The 22,500-nt window shown below is 51.3% G+C and overlaps 1 protein-coding gene across 15 annotated transcripts in view; it reads right to left on the minus strand.

The window, feature by feature from the left end:
- The window catches only part of MYO18A (myosin XVIIIA), a 157,310-nt gene that overhangs the window by 73,307 nt on the left and 61,503 nt on the right, over positions 1–22,500 (minus strand). For 5 of the 15 annotated variants that reach the window (XM_056819563.1, XM_056819565.1, XM_056819556.1 and 2 more), the window contains one exon: positions 7,132–7,219. In XM_056819563.1, coding sequence (XP_056675541.1) covers positions 7,132–7,219 — 88 coding nt within the window. Of the gene's footprint in view, positions 1–7,131; positions 7,220–10,230; positions 10,369–11,943; positions 12,022–13,924; positions 14,621–16,929; positions 16,990–19,059; positions 19,671–19,694; positions 19,854–22,500 lie in introns of those variants that run through there. The other 10 variants (XM_056819562.1, XM_056819561.1, XM_056819550.1 and 7 more) reach the window with 6 other exon arrangements.

Genomic DNA, 22,500 nt, shown 5'->3' on the forward strand with positions numbered 1-22,500 from the left:
TCTGGAGAAAACCAAATAGGGATAAAAAAAGGAATGCCTTCTTTTCAGTAGCACATGGTACATATACAAAGATTGACCATGTACTATGGCATAAAAACATCACAACCAAATGCAGAAAAGCAGAAATAATAAATGCAACTTTTCCAGATCATAATGCAATAAAAATTATAATCAAAAAGGGTTCATGGAGAGGCAAAAATTAATTGGAAACAAAATAATCTAATTCTTCAAAAGATGGAAAGTATTTGAAGTATGGGAGATGGAGCGTCATGTTGCAGACAGTAAGAAGGCCAGTTGTGGAGCTGAGCCATGGAACAATATATGGAAGAGAGAAGGATGTTGGAAGACTGGAAATGCAGGAAAGGAGGTTTGAGGGACTTGAAAAGTCAAACAGAAGGTTTCATGTTGGATTCTGGAGATAATAGGGAGCCATTGCAGCTCCTTGAGCAGCTGGGGCAACACAGACAGATCTACACTGTAGAAAAAGCACTTTGGCAGCCGCATGAAGGCTAGATTGCTGAAGGAAGAGATCTGAGGTCGGTCAGAAGGCTGGTACAATAGTCCCACGGGGAATCTGTCCTTGGGAGGTAGCTGTAGGTCTGAAGAGAAGGGGATGAGTACAGACATTGACAAGGTAAAAATGGCAAGTCTATTGGATTAGGCACTGGGCTAGGCACTAGGGAAAATGCCAGGATAGATAAGGCATGGCCTCTGCCCTCCATCCAGTAGGGGCTATAACACTGACACAGGTAAATAAAATAGAAACCACATAGGAAAAGTGCCTGAAGAGGTGGGGAGGCTTCCCTGAGAAGATGCCAGCTTGGTCTGGGCCTTGAAGGATGGACACAAAGTTGACAGGATAAAAGGAATGTGATTGCGTTTGTCAACTTTGGGGATACATGAATACAGCTCATAAGAAATCTATTGCCCTGGGGGCAGCTGTGTAGCTCAGTGGATTGAGAACCAGGCCTAGAGATGGGAGGTCCTAGGTTCAAATCTGGCCTCAGCCACTTCCCAACTGTGTGACCCTAGGCAAGTCACTTGACCCCCATTGCCTAGCCCTTACCACTCTTCTGCCTTGGAGCCAATTATTGACTCCAAGATGGAAGGTGAGGGTTTAAAAAAAAAAAAAGAAATCTATTGCCCCACAGGGCCGGCTATATGTTAATCATCAGACTTTGATCCTAATAAAAAATGGAATAATAATGGAGATGAATTTCCCATTTTCCAACAGTTATATGAATGCACCACCAAAGTTCACAAAGACACCAAAATCCTTTACATAGGAAGTGAAGGGGAGAGGATATGCTCTCTGCAAAAATCCCCAGGAGGGAAAATATAGGGCATAGGATCATAGAGTTGGCACTAGAAGGAACCCAATAGAAGCCATCCAGTCTAATCTCATTTTACAAATGGGGAAACGGAGGTCCAAGAAGGCAGAATGAATTAAGATCATAGAATAAGAGATTCAAAGGTGGGAGGGACCTTGTAGAGACCATTGAGTCCAAACTCCCTCAATCTCCATATGAGGAAACTGAGGCTGAAAGAGTTAAGTGACTTGTCCAGGGTTCCATAGCTCATAAATGCAAGAGGCAAGAATTGAACTCGGGTCTTCCTGATTCCATCTACTTGAAACACTGCTTTCTCTTTGGGAGATGTTAAGCAGATCACTTGGCTGAAATACAGAGTTCATCACTCAAGATGTCTGAGAGAAGGGAGTTGGCCAAACACTTAGAAAAAAAAAATCAGACATTTTTATTATTCCCCTTCCAAAAAAAGTAAATGGAGGCAGCTAGGTAGTGCAGTGGTTGGATGTGCCAGGGTTGGAGTTGGGAGGCCCTGGGTTCAAATCTGGCCTCAGAAATCTCCTAGCTATGTGACTCTGAGCATGTCATTCAGTCTTGGTTGCCTAGTCCTTACCAGTCTTTTAAGAGTTGATTCTAAGACTGAAGGCTTTAAAAAAAGGCAATTAAGAAAATATAAGTAACTACCGATCCATAAGACTACTCTCCTTTTTAAAAAAAGGATTATAAACTTAATATTGTACATCAATACTACTAATTAAAATGGCTTTGCAATCATTTACATTTAAATTAATTAATTTCAACACCTAAAATAGCATAAGCTCTTTTCAGTTCCTCCCTCCAAGGACTCATCAGGATTCTGGATTTGCCCATTCATTCTCATTCGCTTTCCTTTTTCTCTGGGGCCATTGTGTGCTTTGTTGGTACATTTCTGCTTTCTGGCTTGGCGTTATTTCATTAAAGTCTTTCCGGATTTCTTTATATTCCTCAAACTTGTTGGTCTTAATTGCATTATAGTATTCCATTACATTAATGCACCGTGGTTAAGTCAACTAATTTCTCTGTGGTTGCATGCCTGCTTTCCCATATCTTTGGAATCTTTAATGGGAAGAATACACACACACACTCACACGTATGCACACCTCAAACCTTCATCAAAAACATCCTTGTGCATGTATGTTTGGGGGGTATACCTGATGAAAATTTGAGGAGGGGGCATATAATTTTTCCCTAACAGCTAGGTGGCACAATGGACACAGCAATGGACTTGAAGTCAGGAAGATTCACCTCTGAGTTCAAATCTAGTCTCAGATACTTACTAGCTATATGACCCTGGATAAGTCACTTAACCCTGTTTGCCTCAGTTTCTCCATCTGTAAAATGATCTGGAGAAGGAAATGACAAACCACTCAAATGACAAACCACTCCTAGATCTTTGCTAAGAAAATCCTCAAACTCTGTTTGCCTCAGTTTCCTCAAGCTGGAGAAGAAAATAGCAAAGCACTCTAGGATATTTGCCAAGAAAACTCCAAATGGAGTCACAAAGAGTTGAATGCAAATGAACAACAATAATTCTCCTCCCCCCAAAACCCTTACTTAGAATTGATACAGAATATTGATTCTAGGGCAGAAAAGCAGTAAAGCCTAGATAATTGGGGTTAAGTGACTTACCCAGGGTCACGTAACTAAGAAGTATCTGAAGCCAGAACTTAACCCACTTCCTCCCAACTCTAGACCTGACAGTCTATCTATCCACTGTGCTACTTAATTGCCCCTCCTCCCCCTTATTTTTATAGATAAGAAAGGAAACTAAGACCCAGGAAGGAGAAGTGACCTATAGGCTCATAGATTAAAGCCAGAAAGAATTAGATAGGCCATCTAGTCCAACTCCTTCATTTTGCAATTGAAGAAGCCAGGTTCTAGGGAGGTTACGTGGTAAGTATCTCCAACCCCCAAACCAGTATTCTTTCCTCTGTCCTATACAGAGAAGATCAGGAAAGGGCTGCATAGGAAATTGTAAATCTCCAGCAGATACAGCTTGTTGTGGTTGGGCATTTTTTCATTTTTGTTTTTTAACATTTAAGATTAAACATTGCACTGCCAACGCTGCCCTGCTTATCTCTGTCCCCTTCTGAACTTCCTTGGGTTCTCCTGTGTTTGTTTTTTTAAATGATTCACTGATGTTCTTTTCCTTCTGTTCTTCCTTTCTTTTTTTAAAAGCATCACTATCAATACCCCCTACTACCCCCTCCAACTCTCCTTCTCCGCCGGAAAAATAATAAAAGCCTTTGCTTGGAACCACCAAGTCGTCACATAAAACAATTCCAGGCATCCATCGGTCATGTCTGAAAATGGAGGTCTCGGCAAACATTATTCTACAGGGGAATACGTCTTGACAGTCACTGAATTGATGGAGAGATGCAGAGAATACCGGCTCCCACTGTGCCAATTGTCTGTTGACGGGAAAAAGCATCTGATTTGGTGGCGCTGAATGCCACCTTGGGGGATCTTCTCTGATGAGAAGTCTCCCATGCAAATGTTAAGATCAGAAGCAGCTCCTTTAAGGATGCTGAAACTGAGAGTGCTCTGTTGGACAGCTCCAGAGAGATGCTCTTATTGCTCAATGGAGTCTGCCTCTTCTTTACCCCAGGGCCCGGGCTGGGGTTTTCCTGGCAAAGATACTGGAGTGGTTTGCCACTTTCTTCTCCAGCGGATTAAGGCAAACAGGGGTTCAGTGACTGCTTGTGCAGGGTTACACAACGAGTAAATGTTTGAGGCCAAATTTGAACTCAGATCTTCCTAAATCCAGACCAAGTTGCCTTTTCTAGGGAAAGATAGACTCTGCCAAATAGGGCATTGCTGCCACTGCTGTAGAGAAGGGTGCTTGGCACAGAGCCCAAACAGACAAGGGATTCCCACATTTTTATTGGCCACTCAAAGTTTGGCCCAACCATTCACACAGGAAAAACCCAATGGATGAAAAATGTCTTATGGCCAAGAAGTTCAAAAGGAGAGAGAAAGAGGGCAGTTGTATTCCTAGGGATAGAGTGGTTTCCACTATATAAGGAACTTCCCAAGGCAGTTCTGCACTTTCTCTGTATTTTATAGTCCTAGAGAATTGCCTGAGGCTTGGAGAGGTTCTGTGAATTGCCCAGGATCACAAAGCCAGTTTGTATCAAAGACAAGACTCAACCCAAGTCTTTTGGACTCTAAGGCCAATTCTCTGCCTGCTATGCTTCGCTGCCTGTCTTTGCTACTACCTTGAAAACCTAATATAAACTTAGAAAAAACTGCGCATACCTCTGTATGTGTGATTTATATAGCAAACATAATGCATTTTCTTCTTTGGATATGCAAATGTGTGCATGTGCTGATGACTGTCCAAATCATAATAAAAAAGAAGGAGTAGGCTATTGGCTAGTCCCAGGGGTTCTTAAAGGGGTTTTTTGTGTGTCCTGAACCCTTCTGGAAGTCCTGGGGAAGACTATGGACCCCTTCTCAGGAGAATGGCTTTACATGCATAAAAGAAAACATTTAAGATTGCAAAGGAAACCAAAGATATTGAAATGCTATCTTCAAAATGTTTTAAAAGGAGAATCCAGGTGGGAGTCACCCAAAGGACAACAGCAAAATAAGTGATGGATGTCATTCATGAAAAACTGCAGAGGATAAAAGAGATCCCTCCATCCATCAGTGACAGGCAGCTCTGAAGTGCCCAGCTTTGGACAGCTTAAGCTTGGCCATTCAAGTGCAAAGGACAGTGCCTCATGGGGAAAACCAAGCCTGGAGCCTGGGCAGAACCCTGAGGCTGGAGATGTTGTTGTTCCCAATCATATATAAGCTCCTAGAGGGAAAGGACAGTTTCATTTTTGTCTCTGAATCGCCAGCACCTAGTACACTGCCTGCTACATAGTGGCCTCTTGAGAAATGATTCATTAGAACATGGATTCGGGCTGAGAGGGAACTCTGGGGCCAACTAGAGAAAGTGGGGGGAGGGAGGAAGGGAAGGAGGGAGTGAAGGAGGGAAGGAGGGAGGGAGGGAGGGAGTGAAGGAGGGAAGGAGGGAGGGAAGGAGGGAAGGAGGGAGGGAGGGAGGGAAGGAGGGAAGGAGGGAGGGAAGGAAGGAAGGAAGGAAGGAAGGAAGGAAGGAAGGAAGGAAGGAAGGAAGGAAGGAAGGAAGGAAGGAAGGAAGGAAGGAAGGAAGGAAGGAAGGAAGGAAGGAAGGAAGGAAGGAAGGAAGGGAGGGAGGGAGGGAGGGAGGGAGGGAGGGAGGAAGGAAGGAAGGAAGGAAGGAAGGAAGGGAGGGAGGGAGGGAGGGAGGGAGGGAGGGAGAGAGGAAGGAAGGAAGGAAGGAAGGAAGGAAGGAAGGAAGGAAGGAAGGAAGGAAGGAAGGAAGGAAGGAACGAACGAACGAAGGAAGGAAGGAAGGAAGGAAGGAAGGAGGGAAGGAGGGAAGGAGGGAAGGAGGGAAGGAAAAGATGGAGGGAACTCTTTATAAATATTCTGCCTTTTGACTCTCCTAACAACCATGGAACAGGTAACAGGGGGAGAGAGATGTTTGCTGAGCACTCCTCAAACTATGAATTTTGATCCACATGGCCTGAGCTGGGGGGAGGGTAGGCCCCAAGACTCCAGGTCAGCCTCAAGGGAAGGGCCCTTCTGAAAGCTCCTTCCCCAACCCCAAGCCCTCCCAGGAATCTGAGGTATCTCATGCTCCTGGTTATAACACATTATAGGCAAAGGAAGAGCAGGAGAGGGGTGACTGGAGACAGACGACATGCCCTCTGCCAAATTTCAGGGAGTTAAAGGAAAACTAGAGCTGCACTGATAGGCTCAAAGGAGCATCCCTCCAGACCTGGGAAGGTCCTTAGATGCTGTCCAACTCCCTCATTTTATAGAGAGAAGAAACCGAGGCCCAGACACATTAAACAACTTCCCTAGAACAACCCTGGGAGGTAGGGGTTGTTCTTATTTCCATTTTATAGTTGAAGAAACTCGGTGATCAAATATTAAGTGATTTGTCTGAGGCTGGACTTGAATTCAGGTCTTCCTGGCTTCAGTCTTATCCCTCTAACCAATGAGCCACCAGCTGCCTCTAGGTAGGCTTCAAAGCTTCTGAAAAGGTAGACCAGAGCAGGGGGGAAAACCATGGCTGATTTTGGAAAAATGAAGGGCTTCCTTAACGCGTCTTCTCATTTTGAGCATTGAAGTGTGGACAATTGTGTCTTTGGTTTTAGCTTTGCCTTTGAAGCAAGTAGAAGGGAACTGAATGAGCACCTCTTCTGGTGGCCTTGATTTTATTAAGTAGGAAGGAGAGGGAGCTAGGTGGCTCAGTGGATGGAGAGTCGGGTTTAGAGACAGGATGACTTGGGTTCAAATGTGATCCCAGATGCTTCCTAGCTGTGTGACCCTGGGCAAGTCACTTGACCCTCATTGTTCAACCCTTACATATCTTCGGCTTTGGAACCCATACACAGTATTCATTTTAAGAGGAAAGATAAGAATTTTTTTTCAAGTGGGAAGAAATGATATCTGATGAGAATGGAGCGTTGTGGGGATGAGGAGGAAGATGGGGAAAAGCATGGGAGAGGGAGCAAGTGGTGTGTACCTGCACACACTCACACTCCCCCCCAGATTGCCAAGCAGTATTAGGGACCTCCCATCCACAGAGCCTGGAGACTTTCTTGGCATTGGGCAGGAATAGGAGGGGAACCAGTAGACGGTGTCGAGGGGGTTAAGGAGGGATTAATAGGAAGGAAGAAGCAGCGGAGGGGCAAGGATCCATCGGATTAGGAAGCCCACCCTCTCCCAAGTCCCACAGACTCACCAAGAGTGAAGCCATCTTGATGGAGCAGCCAAACCTTCTCTGTCTCGTGCCAAGCTTCCTCAGCAGCAATCTGCTCCTCTGTCTTGGCCTGTGAGGGGACAGTGAGGGCACAGAGTCAAACTTAGCTTCTGGGGGCCAGGCTGTGTGTGAAAGAACACAGGAACAAAAGAAGGAAGAGAAGGAGGACAAGAAGGGTATGTGGGGGCACGTGGAGAAAGAGGGAGGAGAGGGAGATGCGACAGGTCCTGGCATATGGGAAAGAGACATACACAAAATTAGAGAGAAGAACTGGGACCTCTGGAAAGTGGACTGGAGAAGGGAGAATAGGAATGGGTCAGAATTTGAATCTAGCTTCAAAATCTAGAAGAAAAAAAAAGAAAGAGAACTTGGGGAGAGGAGGGATCCCATGCAAGGTAAGGACTACAGAGAATCCAACTTGTCCTTCTGCTTTCCCTTTCTTTTCTTGGCACAGTCTGTGGAGTCACCTGCCCCCGGGCCTTTTCTCCAACAAGAAAGATGAAAAGTGGCTTCCCAGGCCTGGGCAACAGCAACAAATCAGGGGATGTGCCATCGCTGGTCCTTCTCCTGTGTCATGCCAAGGAGACACGTGCACTCTCAAGCACCACCCTAAGGCCACCTCTTCATGTTGCCCCCTTCATCTCCAGCCCGCTGGAGTTCTTAAAGCAAACGCCTAGAGAAGAGGGTCCCAGGGCTCCTACGCTGTCCCATTGACTTCCTAGTCACGGGTGGGTCCTTCTCTCACCAAGATGCCAAGAGGGACACAAATGTGGACAAACCAACATGCTTCATTGTGAGGGAAGGCACGGCCGGAGAAACACCAAGGTCAGGGGGAAAGATTCTACCGTATCAAACAAGGCACAGACGTGGGCATGAGGGAGGGAAGGGACTGGAAACAGATGCCAGCGGACAGTACCAGGGCCTTGGGCCGCCAAACCTGAGCCAGCAATGCAGGGGGGGGTTGAGGCCCAGAGAAGCCACCTGACCCTGTGCCGGTCATCGAGGAAGAAGGAAGGAAATGCTGGAAGAAAGAGTTCATCCCCCACCTAAGCAGGTAAGTTGGGGGTGAGAGAGAGCTCACTGGGAGATAGAAATCAAACCATGCATTAGTCTGGAAAGAGAAAGGTAGAAGGGAGAGAAGGCTGTCCGTCCCCTACACAGGGGTTGGCAGATCATCGCTATCACCCAGGGGGCTAGAGCAAATGACAGGGGCAGGAGCTGGCTCTGATTTTGGTCCCCACAGCCTGAGCAAGGAGGTGGGATTCCAGATTCCACGGAGAAAGCCATCCGGAAACTTCCATCCCCATCCCTGTCCCTTCCAAGAAATCAAAGATCTATCTCATGTTCCTGGTCACATATCATAGAGAATGAATGGCAAAGGAGGTGGCGGGAGGGGAGGGGGGTGATAGGGACAGGCAGGATGCCTTAGCCAAATTTCTGGGAGTTAGGGGAAATTAGAGTTGCATGCATAGGCTCGAAGGTGGCTCCAGATCTGGAAGGCCCTTCGATGCCATCCATCTCCCTCATTTTACGGGGGTGGGAGGACGGGGGAGAGAGATTAAGTGACTTTTCAAGTAGATGAGGCAGTACTTGAAATGAGGTCCAATACTCTTTCCATTGTACTGTCTACTGCCTCCTCTAGGGCTGAGTTCTCCCATGATGAATTGTTCCACTTTGGCCAAGTCCACACTGGATTTCCATTTTCTCATCTTACAAATGTGGAACCTCTGAGGTTCCTGCAGTGCTGGGCCATTTTATGGGCCACCTCTCAAGCAGTGGTCTCCAAACTATGGGCTAGAGCCCCCAAAACAAGGGATCCAGGGTCATCCTTCTCATCTAATTCTTCATGAGATCAAATTCCTCAGAGAATTAGGGCTGGAAAGGACCTCAGAGGCCATCAAGGCCAACCTCATTTCACTGAAAAGGAACCAGGGCCCAGAAAGGTTTAGTGTTTTGCCCACGGCCACACATAAGTGGCAAAACTGGGATTTGAACCCTTTGGACTTTACTCCCACAAACTATAAGGAATAACAGCATAATAAACACTCCTTTTGGAGACAGAAATAGTCTCAACCATTAATTTATTGCTATTTAGGTAGTTGTTGCCATTTTTTGGTTGTTTAGTCATTTTTCAGTCATGTCCCACTCTTTGTGACCCCATATGGGATTTTTGTGACAGAGCTCCTAGAGTGGTTTGCCATTTTCTTTTCTGGCTCATTTTACAGATGAGGAAACTGAGGCAAACAGGGTTAAGCCACTTGCCCAGAGTCACACAGCTAATAAATATTTGGGGTTTTCTTAGCAAAGATACTAGAGTAGTTTGCTATTTCCTTCTCCAGTTCATTTGACAGATGAAGAAACTGAGGCAAACAGGGTTAAGTGCCTTGCCCAGGGTCACCCAACTAGCAAGTATCTGAGGCTGGATTTGAACTCAGGAAGAAGTCTTCCTGATTCCAGGCCAGCGCTCGAATCCCTATGCCACCTAGACGATAAACAAAATACTACTGAATTTTCACTAGTTTCCTATCCACACGGACATTCTCCATCGATAGATACCTCTAGGCACAATTCCTATCACCTGTTCATGGGTACTGGTTGGGGTTGAGTCCCTATAGTTCATTCACACTGGGTCTGGCTGTAGTTCCTATCATTGGCCACCAGAGGGAGACAGAGAACGCCTCATGCTCAAGCGGGCAAGGTACATGCAGAGCATCCCATTCCTTCATCCTCCCTTCCCTGCAGCCCAGCATCCCGGTGGCCCAGGGCCATCTGCAGTAGGTCTGCATTTTCTCCTCGTTCCAGAAGAAAATAAACCCACAGCCCAAACTGCAGCCCGGAAGCCGGCCAAGCAGGCAGAGTTGTGGAGAATAGGGCGCTCGGAGGGCACCCCTCTGCCCACTCTCCATGCGGCCCGCCCAGCCAGACCTCTCTCGGGGGCTCCACAGTGACAGGAGCGCCACCTGGAGAGGCCCACGGTCCAGGGTCCAGGCCAGAGAGGCCATTCAGCACCCCTCGCCCTCCTGGGTGTCCCAGAGGGAAAGAGGACCCCGGGGGGAAGCAGACAAGGGCACACGGCCTTACACTCCAGCATGAGGCCCGAGCACAGACACCGGCCCAGGCGCAGACCAGGGGCATCGGTCGGTCAGTGGAAGCAGAGGGTTCCTGAGGGCAGGGGCACCCTACCTGGCTCTGGGCGGCAGAGAAGGCCTCAGGGTCCAGCTAAGAGCGGCAAGAGAAGGAAGAGAGAAAGGAAGAGAAGAGTGAAAATACAAGCAGAGGACGGGCACGCGGTGGGGGGCACGGGGTGCTGGTCCAGCCCTCCTTAATGAGATCCACAGGACCATCAGCTGGCAGTGCCAAGAGAGGGGGCAGAGGAGAGCCCCTGCACACACGACCCGGCTCATTGGCCCCAGAGGAGATGCCACACGTTGTTAGGAGACGCTCATCCTGCCAGACTCCATCGTGGGGATACAGGAGGCCACCCCAGAGTCGTGGCAGGCGGGGCTCCCCCTGCCCCCACCAAGCAGCAGGAAGCACGGAGGCACCCCCAGGCCCCAGGGCCGGGATCCTCCCCAGGCTGTACGAGCACTTGGGCCCCGAGGCTGAGCAGTGGCTGGCGTTCTCTCACTGCGTGAGAATCCACGAGGCGCCAGCAGTCCCTAACAAAACCTTCCATCCAAGACCTCGAGCCCGACCCAGGGCCTTCGGTTCGGACTGAGTGGAATGGAACCGTCCTACTCTTGCCCATCTTCGAGGGAGTCCATTCCTTATCCCAGGCTGACCAGAACCAAAAGGAACCTTAGAGACCATCCAGTCCAACCTCTGATTTCACAAATAAGGAAACTGAGGCCTGGGGCAGGAAGTGACGTGCCCAAGATCACAGAGGCAGTAAGCATCAGAGCAAGACTTGAACCCTGGTTCTCTCACTCCGGAGCCAGCGTCTTTGCCTTACTGCCTCTCTGCTCCCTGGCTACATCTCTTTCTCCTTTGCGTTTCTCGTTTCCTGCTGCCCATGATGGCGGAGGGAATTCCCAGGTGGATCACCCAACCTTCTGGCTTGTAACACCGTGCCGGGCGCTGGCTTCCCAGTGCTGGGAAGGGCACGGGCCACCCATCTCGGGTGCTCCTGTGTCCAACGACTGCCCCAAGGGGGCTCAGACCCAGGGGCCAGCCACGCCACAGCTTCCCCTCCATCTCATTAAGGGTGCCATCATCAGACCCAACCCCAGTCAAGCCGGTCCCCATGGCATCCCGTCAGCCTGCACCTGCTCCTGAGCTGGCTCCATAGCCCCTGGCCATCCCTCCTGTTCCAATAATTATCCTTAAAAAAAACCTCTAAAGCCAGGACTTTGGATCAGTCCCAAGGCAGAAGAGTGGTAAGGGCTAGGCAATAAGAGTTAAGTGACTTGCCCAGGGTCACCCAGCGAAGAAGTGTCTGAAGTCGGATTTGAACCCAGGACTTGCCAAAAGACTATCTACTGAGCCACCTAGATGCCCCTTCAATGATTATCCATTGATAACTGGGCCAGATTCCTACCCTCTGGCCTGCTACAGTGCCCAACCGCAGGGAAAGGGCACGAGAGGCACCAGCCCTCTCCAAACTCAAGGGAGTGGAGAGGGGAAAGTGTCTCCCCTCCCTGGGCAGGCAGGGTGCCAGGGAAGCTGTTCACCCACAGAATAGCCCTCCTAACACAGAAGCCTTCACGCACACACACAACCCCCCGGGCCACCCGCAGCAGGGAGTGCCTGGGGGGACGCAAGGACTGGAGACCCCACAAAGAACAGAAGAATTACAGAAGTCATGAAGATCCTCTCGAGCCTCTCCTGAGCCTCCTCCCCGGGCACCGGCTGGGCTTCCACGATGGCTCCTGCCTAAAGGTTAAACCAGTGTTAGTCCTGACCCCCGAGGGCAAGAGGTGCCTCGTGCCAGGTCCCCGGCCTCAGCAGACACCCAAGGAGAAGGGGCGAGAGGCCAAGCTCCGGGGAATTTCTAGACCCTCTGAGAAGAGCTAAGGTGAGGCAGCGGTACAGTATGGCAGCCAGGAGGTACGGTGGGTCACTTTACCAAATAAAGCCTCAGTTTCCTCACCTACAAAATGGGGAGAACACCAGCACCTTCCTCAGAGGGTCCCTGGGAGGATCTAGTCCAACCTCCTCACTTTCTAGATAAGGAAACTAAGATCCAGGGAGGTGATGACTTGTCCAAGGTCACTTATGTAGTTCAACACCCTCTTATTTTAGAGGTGAGGAAAATGAAGCCCTCTGCTGTCTCCAGAAAGTAAGTGGCACAGGCAGAATTTGAACCCAGATCCCTGAACTCCAAATCCACTCCCAGCACTGTTTCCACTCTACCACAATGCCTCTGTGGCCAGATTCCCAGGAAGTGGAAGAGGAAGGATGGGCCGGGGGACAGCTGCCAGTCTCGGCTGGTGGACGAGGGGGCCACAGAGCAAGAGAAAAGGACAGCAGGTCCCCAATATTTCTTGGCAGCGATTACAAATTCAAGAGCAAATGGAAGGCTGTTTCAGGCCCTAGGGGCCTGAGTGAGTGAATCTCTTATGCCGACTACAAAGTGGGTCGCAGAGGGCTTTGGGAAATGGTTTGGGGCCCGTAAATTGGGTGACCTTACTGGATAGAGGGGTGCCAATCTTAGACTAAGTGGGTTCAAGATTAAGAGCTAAAGCAGACTTCGGAGATCGACACGTCCATCCCCTTATTTTACAGATGGGGAAACTGAGGAACTTAAATCACTTGCCCAGGGTAACAGAGCTAGGAAGTAGGAAGTAAAATTGGAACCCAAGTCCTCAGTCCTTCTCCCCTGGGCCAAGCTACTTCTCCCACAGACTACATAGATGTGCCGAGGGCAGAGCTGTGCCTTGGGACCCGGGAACTGGGGAGCCAGGCTATATTGACCCAAAGAAGTAGAAACAGATTTGCCTTTTGGACCCACTCCCCGTTGGAACAATGTCTCCAAACCCCGAAACCTCAAAACACCCTAGTGGGGGGGAATGTCACTGCCTCCTCTCTGCCCCCCACTCCATCAGCCCCATCCACTCAGGGACGCCTTCTCGAGGGTCAGTGGGAGTGGGCTGGGGAAGGGGGAGCAGAGAAACCTCAGAGGTTCCATCAGAAGCCATCAAGTCCAGCCCCTTCATTTTACAGATAAGGAAACTGAGGCACGGGCAGGTAAGTGATTGTGGTGGGTTCTGAACCCCAGATCTTGGCTCCAGCACTCTTGGTCAGTATATCACGCTGCCTCCCAAATGGGGGGGGGGGGGTCAACAAGGAAAGAGCCAGAAGAATATCACTCCTGAACTCTGGGATCAGTTGGCCTATGTTGGCATGCCAGATACCGCCTTCCTCCCTCCCTCCCTCCTCTCCCATCCACCCTCCTATGTTTGCTAAAACAGTCTATTAATTAGTACATAGGGACCCCCCCCGCCCAATGGGCTCCCGGGGAGAAAGATTCCACCCGTGGGTCTTCCACGGGGCGTGGTGCCACCGGAGGGCTGTTTCGGGGAGGAAGTGCCCGAGAGTGTCCAAAGAGGACCCTCTAAGAGTGGGAGTCCCAGAGCGTTGGGTCCCAGGCGAGTGTTGGGGGAGATGGGCTCTGCACGCCTGCTGCCCTCACCGCCCTGGGAACCCCAACCAAAGAAGTGCGGGGCCCCCGGCCTTCAGCCCTCCCAAGAGGGCGGCGGAAGCATCAGCCCGTGGGTGAGGGTGAGGGTGGTACGGCCGGAGAGGTTAGTGGCACACCAGACAAGGAGAGCGGTACCTCCTGCTGCGTGCCAGGGGCTGGCACCTGGGCGAGCTCAGCTGGAGCGTGGTCTGAGCCGGGGACAACGTCCTGGACACGGTCTGGCTCCTCCTTCGGGGGAGTCGGGGAGCTCGGCTTCTTCTCGGACTCGGGCTGCGCCAGGGAGCCTGGCGTCTCGGCTGGGCCCTCTGGCGGGCCCGGCGGCCTTTCCCCCGCCTTCTCGGAGGCCGGGCGGCTCCGAGGCTTGTGCTCTTTGCCCCTGCCCCGGGACATCAGGCTCCGAAGGCCCACGGAGATCTCGTCCTTGGCGGCTGGCTCCTTCTTAGCTTCAGGCTTGGAGGGGAGAGGAGGAGGAGTGGGGGCAGCAGGAACCCGAGGAGCCTTTCCCCCCTTCTTGCCATGGGCAGGGGGGTCAGGAAGCTTGGCACCTTTGGCTGGCGGTTCTCTGGCACCTCCGGGCTCATCCCCAGGCAGCACCTTGCTCACCACCTTCCTCACGGCCTTTGCCACCCGATGGCAGGAGGCGCCCTGCGGATCCTCCATTTGGGGTCCTGGAGAGGCCGTCCCCAGGCCATTCACGGAAGGCACAGGGGGGACGCCATTCGACACATCGGCAGGGCTACTGGGTCTCTGGCGGGGCTCCGCGGGCACTGGGGTGGTGGGAGACTGGGGGCTCCTGAGTGGGCAGGCCTTGTCCTTTGGGGCACCCTCTAGCTATATTCACACAAACATGGGGAGGAGGCGGCATCAGAGAAGAGCCTTAGGCAACAGCCCCACCATGCAGAGAGAAAGGGAATGGTCTAGCCTCCCACCCCAGCATCCGATGGGTCCTGGAAAAAATAGCCGACCCGTCCATCCAAACTAGGCCCGCAGAGGCCGGCTCCCCCCGGGCCTCGCCAGGGTACGGCTGCCTACCGGCCCCAGGCTTCGGCGCGGGAAATCTGTACCCATCTCGGCAGACTCGGCTCATCTCCCGCTAGAGGTCCTGCCGCCCTCTGCCATCCCGGCCTGTCTCCACCCAGACTACTGAAGCCCTGCCCGCCGCCTTCCTTGCTCCTTCCCCCACCTCCTCCTCCTAGGACCAGCCCTTCGGTGGATGCAGAGGACAGAGAAGGCCAAGAACCCCGCCTTGGGCCTCCCGGGACTTCAGTCACCCCCACCCATGCCAGTCTTGTGGGCAGAGCTAGAACCTGAACTGTGTCCATCCGTCCCTCGGTGCCCAGGAGGAGGGGAAGGGCCAGAAGAATCCCTTCTCTCTCCAAAGCCAGCCAGGGCTCTGTCCTGGCTCTCTTCCTCCTGACTCCCTCCTCAATGGCTTTCCTGGCACCTGTATGGCACCCCTACTCCCCTGAACCCAATCCGAGCCGTCCATCCATGAATTCTATCTCTCCTGGCTTCTGGCTCAGCTCTCGAGGCAACTCCCTTCAAGCTTCACATTATGGGGCTCCCTACCCCAGGCAGGGCAGCAGGGGTACGGAGCCAGTCCTGGCCCCCAAGGGGTTCATCGCTCAGGCTGATGGCAGAGCTGCCCCCTCCCCCAATGGTGCCAGTCCTGAGTGCTGGGCTCAACAACAGAGCTGGCCAGCAGTCAGGCTGCGGCAAAGCAGGCCTGTCCTGATACACTCATCCCCTCCCTACCCTGGAGAAACCTGGCACTGGAGGGAGAGGACCAGGCCCAGCACAAGAGGACTTCCCTGGGGAGCCGGATTCTAGGGGCTCAGGGCTGGCATCCCTATATATCCAAGCTGCCAGAGGGCATCAGCTTGGCCTGCAGGGACCAGGCTTGGCATTTTCTCCCTCTGTGTTGGCTAGTGGGACCCTATCCCAACTGAATTCTAGGGGTAACCTCATGCTGACTGCAGGCAGAGCTGGCACCCCATTTTCCTGAGAGTTGTGGAGAAGCCCACAGATGCCTTGTGCCAGGATCCTCTGCAGGCTTCAGTGGTTGTTGGGCAATGAACCCAGGAAGCTGCTGGCTGTCTACCACTGCAAGGAGCTAGGCAGGCCAGGAGGGGAGGGGGCAGTACTGGAAACAGCTGCCCATGGGCGAACCCCCTCTATGGGAGGAGCTGCTCTCACCTCCCTGAGAGTGCCAGGCTAGCTCTGGGCCCCTTCTTGCTTCCTGGGCCATATGGGTGCCAATGGAATGGGCACAGAGGAAGAGAAAGAGCTTCAAGGCTACTCTCAGCATGCCGCGGAGGGTACCCAAAGGTTTCCCTAAAGCTTTTTCCAACAGCTGAGTCAGAGCCTTGTCTATCTTCGCCCCTCCTAGGATACCATCCCATTTGTCCAGAGTTTTAATGGTCCTCCAGTCTCCTCCCTGAAAAAGTGGGGTAAACGTAGCCCTTCCTTGGTGGGACGAATGAGGCCCTGATTCCCAAAGATGCTAGCGGGCAGAAGGGAGCCCATTTTTCCTTCCAAACAGGACCCCATCCCATGACTAGGGACTTGTGGGATAGAGATGGAGACTCCACGTGTCTTGGGCAATGAAGGATGAGCCTGTGCCTCAGCCCAGCTCCCCAGGGATCCACTCCCTCCATCGCCCAATCTTCCGCCTAAAGGCAGGAAGTGTGCAAGGGTGTTGGGGGTGGGGTAGCGGAGCACTGGAGCTGGCCAGAGCAGGGTCACTGACCGGGACTCTAGGATGGACAGCAGCAGCTGCATGGAGGGCCCCTCTGCCCCAGCCCTGCCTCCCTAGAAGAGGCCAGAGAAAGCTCTGAGCATCTAAACTATCTCAGGGGGCTCCCCTTGGCTCTAGCCAAGTGGGGGATCATAGAAGGAGGGGTGGAAGCTAAATGGATGCTCCCCCTCCCCAGGGAAAACCCCCCTGTTTCCAGTTCTGCTGAAGCAGCTCTCTGAGCAGCCCAGCAGACTTTCAGGCTCCTGACCTATCCCCTTGCCAGATTCGGGAAGACTTCCAGTAGCCCCCATGCTCTCTGCGGATGTCCTCTCGAGCTAGTCTAGACCTCCAGAGGGGACCCCCTCGGACACACACGCACACACACTTCCCCCAAAACACTTACAGCCCTCTCTTCTTTTCCAAGAGGGCTCGGCTTTGGAATAATCTTGTCCTCATCTTTAACCTAAGGGAGCAAACAGGGGAGGGTCAGCACCGGATCTGGGCTGAGGCTGGAGTTAAAGAGGGAGGGAAGCGTGCAAGTTGGCCCCATTCTGGCAGCAGGATGGAGCTCAGAGCTCTTCCTGTCCCTGGGGATATTGGATTTAGAGGAGGGGGGTTGAGGCTCACACCAGTTAGGGGGTATCCGATTCTGAGAGCTAAAAAGAAGAAGCCAGAGGACACTGAGAACTGGAGGGACCCTGGGAGTCTCTGAGTCCAACCCCTTGTTTTACAAGTGGAGAAACTGAGGCTCATCGAGGTTACGCGTCATACAGTGAGTCCGAGTCAGAATCTGAACCCGTCTTCCTAATTCCCAATCCAGCACTCTCCCCACTATTCCATGCTATTTCTACAATAGTCTCCTTTCTAAGTGGCTAGCTGGGCTCTGCCCAACTATACAGAGGGCCTGAAGTAAGAGTAATACCACTGGTTAGGGCTAAGCCACTTTGAAGAGCAGTTTTAGGCTTGTTGGCTCCATATGTAACCATTGACTATTGCCCCTGAATGAGAATAAAGTGGCATGAGCCACCCTCGCCTAACACCTACTCCCCATCTCCTGCTCCAACCTGGTGGCTCAGTCATTTAGCAAGAAGAAGTAACACCAGGATTGGGTTATCTCTGCGGTGTCGACCTAAGTTTCCGTAGAATTTTAGGGGGAAATGGTCTTTCTTTATTTTTAAGAACCCTTACCTTCTGTCTTAGAACCAGCCAAATTGGTTCCAAGGCAGGAGAGCAGTAAGGGCTAGGCTTGCATCTGAGGCCAAATTTGAACCCAGGACCTCCCGTCTCTAGGCCTGGCTCTCCATCCACTGAGTCACCTAGCTGCCCTCCTTGGAGAAAGTTAAAACAAACCGCCTTCACGTGGGAGGTTCCACCTCGCCCCTGGCTTTCCGGATTGGCACAGGGATTGATTCTCCCCTGGAACAGGCAACCCCGGCTTGGATGGAGCCTTCTTACCCCAGCCTCCGCGCTCGGGTTAGAGGCAGGAAATGGGGCCAGATGTTTTTCCCCACGGCTTTCCAACCCCAAACCCACAAAACTGTCGACCATGCAGCTATGGGCAGAGGGCAGGAGTGAGAGGGAGCCGTTAGTATCTAGAGAGGCTTAAGCCTATAGGTTTGGTGCTGGGGACATCAGGGAGTTCTAGGTTAGAAGGATTATGGCTGAGGGCGTACAGCAGATGGAACCATAGGGGAAGGCTGGGGGGGGGGGGATGGCAGGAAATGTGGCTGCCCAAAGGGGCTCCTTACTTTTTAGCTTTAGGACTGAGAAGAGGATAGACCCCAAAGCAGCGCCTCCTCTCCCCTCCAGGGCCACCCAGCTGGACAAACTCACTTCTCTTCCTCCTTTAGCAAGAGGACCCCCAATCGTGTGATCCCGCTGAGAAGTGGGGGGGCACTTCTGCCCCGCCAAAGCATCACGGTGCCCCGGTACTACCGCTAACCCGCCACGGCATCCTCCTGATCAGACCCCAAGAAGGGGGCTCGGCTGCCTTGTCTCCCCAAGATAACGGGGCTCCCTTTCTTTGGGGCAAAGGGGAGAAGGCTAACATCTCTCTGTGAAGGAGTAGATGGATCGTGAAGAGAAAGGGAATCTGGAAAGGCTGCTAGGAGGGGCCAGTGACTGAGGCTAATTTTAAGCACAGGACAACAGGAGCAGTGCCCAGCTCCCACGGCCGCCGGGCTCCCCGGGCCAGCAGGACGGCCGCTGCTGCGTGAACAGCACAATCTGTCTGTCTCTGGGTCGCTGCTTTCACGTGTGCGCATGAAGCGTCAAAGTAAGGCCACATTTCCCCGAGCCAGGAGCACGGAGGGATTTCTAAAAGTAACAACCCTGCCTTAGGGTGGGACCGGGCCACAGGAGGGGGAAGGAGGCAAGAGGAAGGCATGGAGGGCAAAGGGCGCAGTCGGGTCCTGTGGGGGGCCCCCATCCCGCCTCCGACCTCTTCCCCCTCACCACGCTCATTTCCCCAACAGCCAGGCTACCAAGGCAGTGTAGGCACGCTCCCCACCTCCCGCTCCCAGCACAAACGTACAGAAGTCGCTGTAAGCTCAGGTCCAGGGACGCGCCCGGCTTCCAGTCCGTGAAGTCCTTCCTCCCTCCAGGCAGCGCCGACCCCCTCCCCAGCCCCTGGGCAGCGGGGGCGCCCTTCTGCCTCCCCTACAGCGTCTTGGGATCAGCTCAGCCACTGGATTTAGCCTCCAGCTGACTCACTCTTCCTCCAGCCCTCAGCCCCCCGCAAGGGACTGTGGTGTTGGGTCATGGGCCCATCCTGGAGCCGTGAGCGCACACAAAGGCATGCCCCATTCTGGCGACTGAGTCACCCTTTGGACCAGGCTGCCTGCCAGCCCCAGCTCCTCCCCACCACCAATGAGCTAAATGGAGCCGGCCGATGCCAGAAGCCAGAGAGAGTTCCTGAGGGTAACCTGAGCTTACAGCCACGTTCCCGTCCCCATCCATCCCCTGCAGCAGGCAGAGAAGGGGAGCCGTCTAGGAAGCTAAAAGGTCGTGAGTGGCCCAGCTTTGCCCCGTGGAGTGTCCAAGTGAGCTGAAAGCGGGTGCCCAGAAGTCCACGAGCAAAGGCCCGGCCCGTGGCCAGGTGAACCCCAACAAGCCTCGCCAAGCACACAGGGCAGGGGGACAGGCGGGGGATATTGTAAACAAGACTTCCCTTTTGCTCCCAGAAGGCAAATCTCGAGGAAAAGGCCATGGCTCTGCTGACATGGAGATGGCTCCCTGGGATGGGAGAGAGGAAGAGAAGAAACGGGGACTGTGAGGGCTCAGAGCGGTCAGAGGTTAGGAGGCGGCCGTCGTCCTGGAGGCTGGGCCCTGCAAGAGTGGATGCTGTGGGCAACAAAGGCAAAAGAACAAACCAAAACGAAAGGAAGGGGGAGGCGGGGCTCAAGTCTGACGAGAAATAAGGCCCAAGATGGCACCAGCAGGGATAGAAGCAGCCTCCTGACTCATGGTGGGGAGAGAGTCAGGGCCTTTTGAGCAGACTTGGGTCTTCTCTTCCGACCTCACTCCAGGAGGTTCAGCGCTAATCCAAACTCTTCTTTTTTTATAGATGAAGAAACTGAGGCCCAGAGAGATCAGAGACTGAGAGAAACCTTAGAAGTCACCTAGCTGAATCCTCTCACTTTATGGATGAGGAAACGGAGGCCCAAAGAAATCAAAGGATCATAGGCAGGGACAAATTTTAGAAAGTCATCTAGATAACTCCCCTATTTTACAGATGGGGAAACTGAGGCCTGGAGAGGTCACAGGATCATAGACTGGGAAGAACCTCAAAAGTCACCTAGTTGAATTCCCTAATTTTATAGATGAGGAAACTGAGGTCCAAAGAAATCAAAGAATTATAGACTGGGAAGAATTTTAGAAAGTCATCTAGATGACTCCTCTGATTTTACAGATGGGGAAACTGAGGCCTGGAGAGGACACAGGATCATAGACTGGGAGGAACCTTAGAAGTCATCTAGCTGGCTTCCCTAATGTTATGGATGAGGAAATTGAAGCCCAGAGAAATCAAAGGGTCATAGCCTGGGCAGTATTTTAGAAAGTCATCTAAATGACTCCCCTAATTTTACAGATGAGAAAACTGAGGCTTGGAGAAGTTAAGGGACTCTGATTCTGTCCTTGCTCTGGGGCAAGCCCTCATCGCCTCATGCCTGGCCTACTGCCATAGTTCTGGGGGGGGGGGGGCTGCCTATACCAGTTCTCTCCCCACATCCTCTATTCAGCCACTAAAATTATATTCCTCAATTACAGGCCATACCATGTCACCACCTATTCAATAAACTCCAGCAGCTCCCTCTTGCCTCTAGAATCAAATTCAAAAGGCCATTTGGCATTTAGAGCCCTTCTTTCCTTGCCCCTTCCTCCCTTTCCAGTCTTCTGACATCTCACTCCCCACAACATCCTCTTTAGTCCATTGGCACTAGAACAAGACCCTCCATCTCTTGCCCTTTCTCTGGCTGTCCCCTCCTCAGCTCTGACTACTAATCTCCCTGGCTTTCTTTCATTCCCAACTACAATCTCACCTTCTCCAGAAATCTTTCCTTCACCCCTCTTAGTTCTAGTGCTTTCCCTCATTAAGTTTTTCCTATTTATCCTGTCTATAGCTTACTTTTTTTCCCTTAAAAACCTTACCTTCCATCTTAGAATCAATCCTGTGAATCAGTTAGTTCCAAGGCAGAAGAGCAGTAAGGGCTGGGGAATGGGAGTTGAGTGACTTGTCCAGGGTCACAAAGGTAGGAAGATATAGCTTGCTTTTTATAGATTTGAATGTGTCCCCCATGTTAGACTGCAAATTCCTTGAGCACAAGAGCTGTCTTTTATCTCTTTTTTATCCCCAGCACTTAGCACGGTGCCTGGCACATAGTAGATGCTTAATAAATGTTGACTGACTGACTTTGCCCATGGTGTCACTGCTAGATTCTTCTCTACCTGTCTTCAATAGCATCTTGAGATTTACAAGGTACAAAAATATTTATAGCTGCTCTTTTTGTGGTGGCAAAGAACTGGAAAATGGGGGAGGGGGGTGTCCCTCGGTTGGGGAATGGCTCAACAAAGAGTGGTACAGGATGGTGATGGAATACTACTGTGCTGTAAGAAATGAGCAGGAGGATTTCAGAAAAAGCTGAAAAGACCTTCATGAACTGATGCAGAGTGAAATAAACAGAACCAGGAGAACATTTTTAACAGCATTATTATGGGATGATCAACTGGGAAAGGCTTAGCTACTCTAAGCAAGGCATGATCCATGACAATTCTGAAGGATTTACAACAAAGAATGCTATCTACCTCCAAAGAAAGAGTGGAGCTGGATGCAGAACAAAGCAGACTATCTTTCACCTCACAGTTTTATTGGGAGGGTTTGTTTTTATGAGGATTCTCTGACAATGACCAATATGGAAATGTGTTTTGCATGATAGTACCTATAAGAGCCCAGATCAAATTGCTTACCATCTCTGAGAGGGGGAAGGAAGGGAGACAATTTGTGTCTCATAATGTTGGGAAATGTATGTTGAAAATTGTTATTACATGTAATTGGGAAAATAAAAAAAGAAAAGACAGGAACCTAATAAAAATGAATACAATAACCAAGGAAGAATGTTCTAAATTGACTAATTAAATAAAAATTTCCAAAAAAAATGGAAGCACCATTTTATCCATGTTAAATGGTTAAGAAATACATAAATATTACCATGTCAGTTGGCAGGCTAAGGGACAAGGAGTGAGAGTACCCACAGAAGATACCCAATAAATATGACCCTTAGACTTCTTGTGGAAGTAGATATCTTGTGAGTTACTAGGAGGTGGGGCGGTTTTCTGTATTCTCGATACTTCTCGAAGAAGAAATCTCAAAGAAACAAATTTGAAAGTCAAGATATGTTCAAAATGTTCCCTCATTAATCATTCGTGTTAAGAAAAATCATGAGTTTTCAAAACTCATTACAGTAGAACTGACTGTGAT

The sequence above is a fragment of the Monodelphis domestica genome, chromosome 2, assembly GCF_027887165.1.
Source record: "Monodelphis domestica isolate mMonDom1 chromosome 2, mMonDom1.pri, whole genome shotgun sequence".
NCBI classification, from domain to species: Eukaryota; Metazoa; Chordata; class Mammalia; order Didelphimorphia; family Didelphidae; genus Monodelphis; species Monodelphis domestica.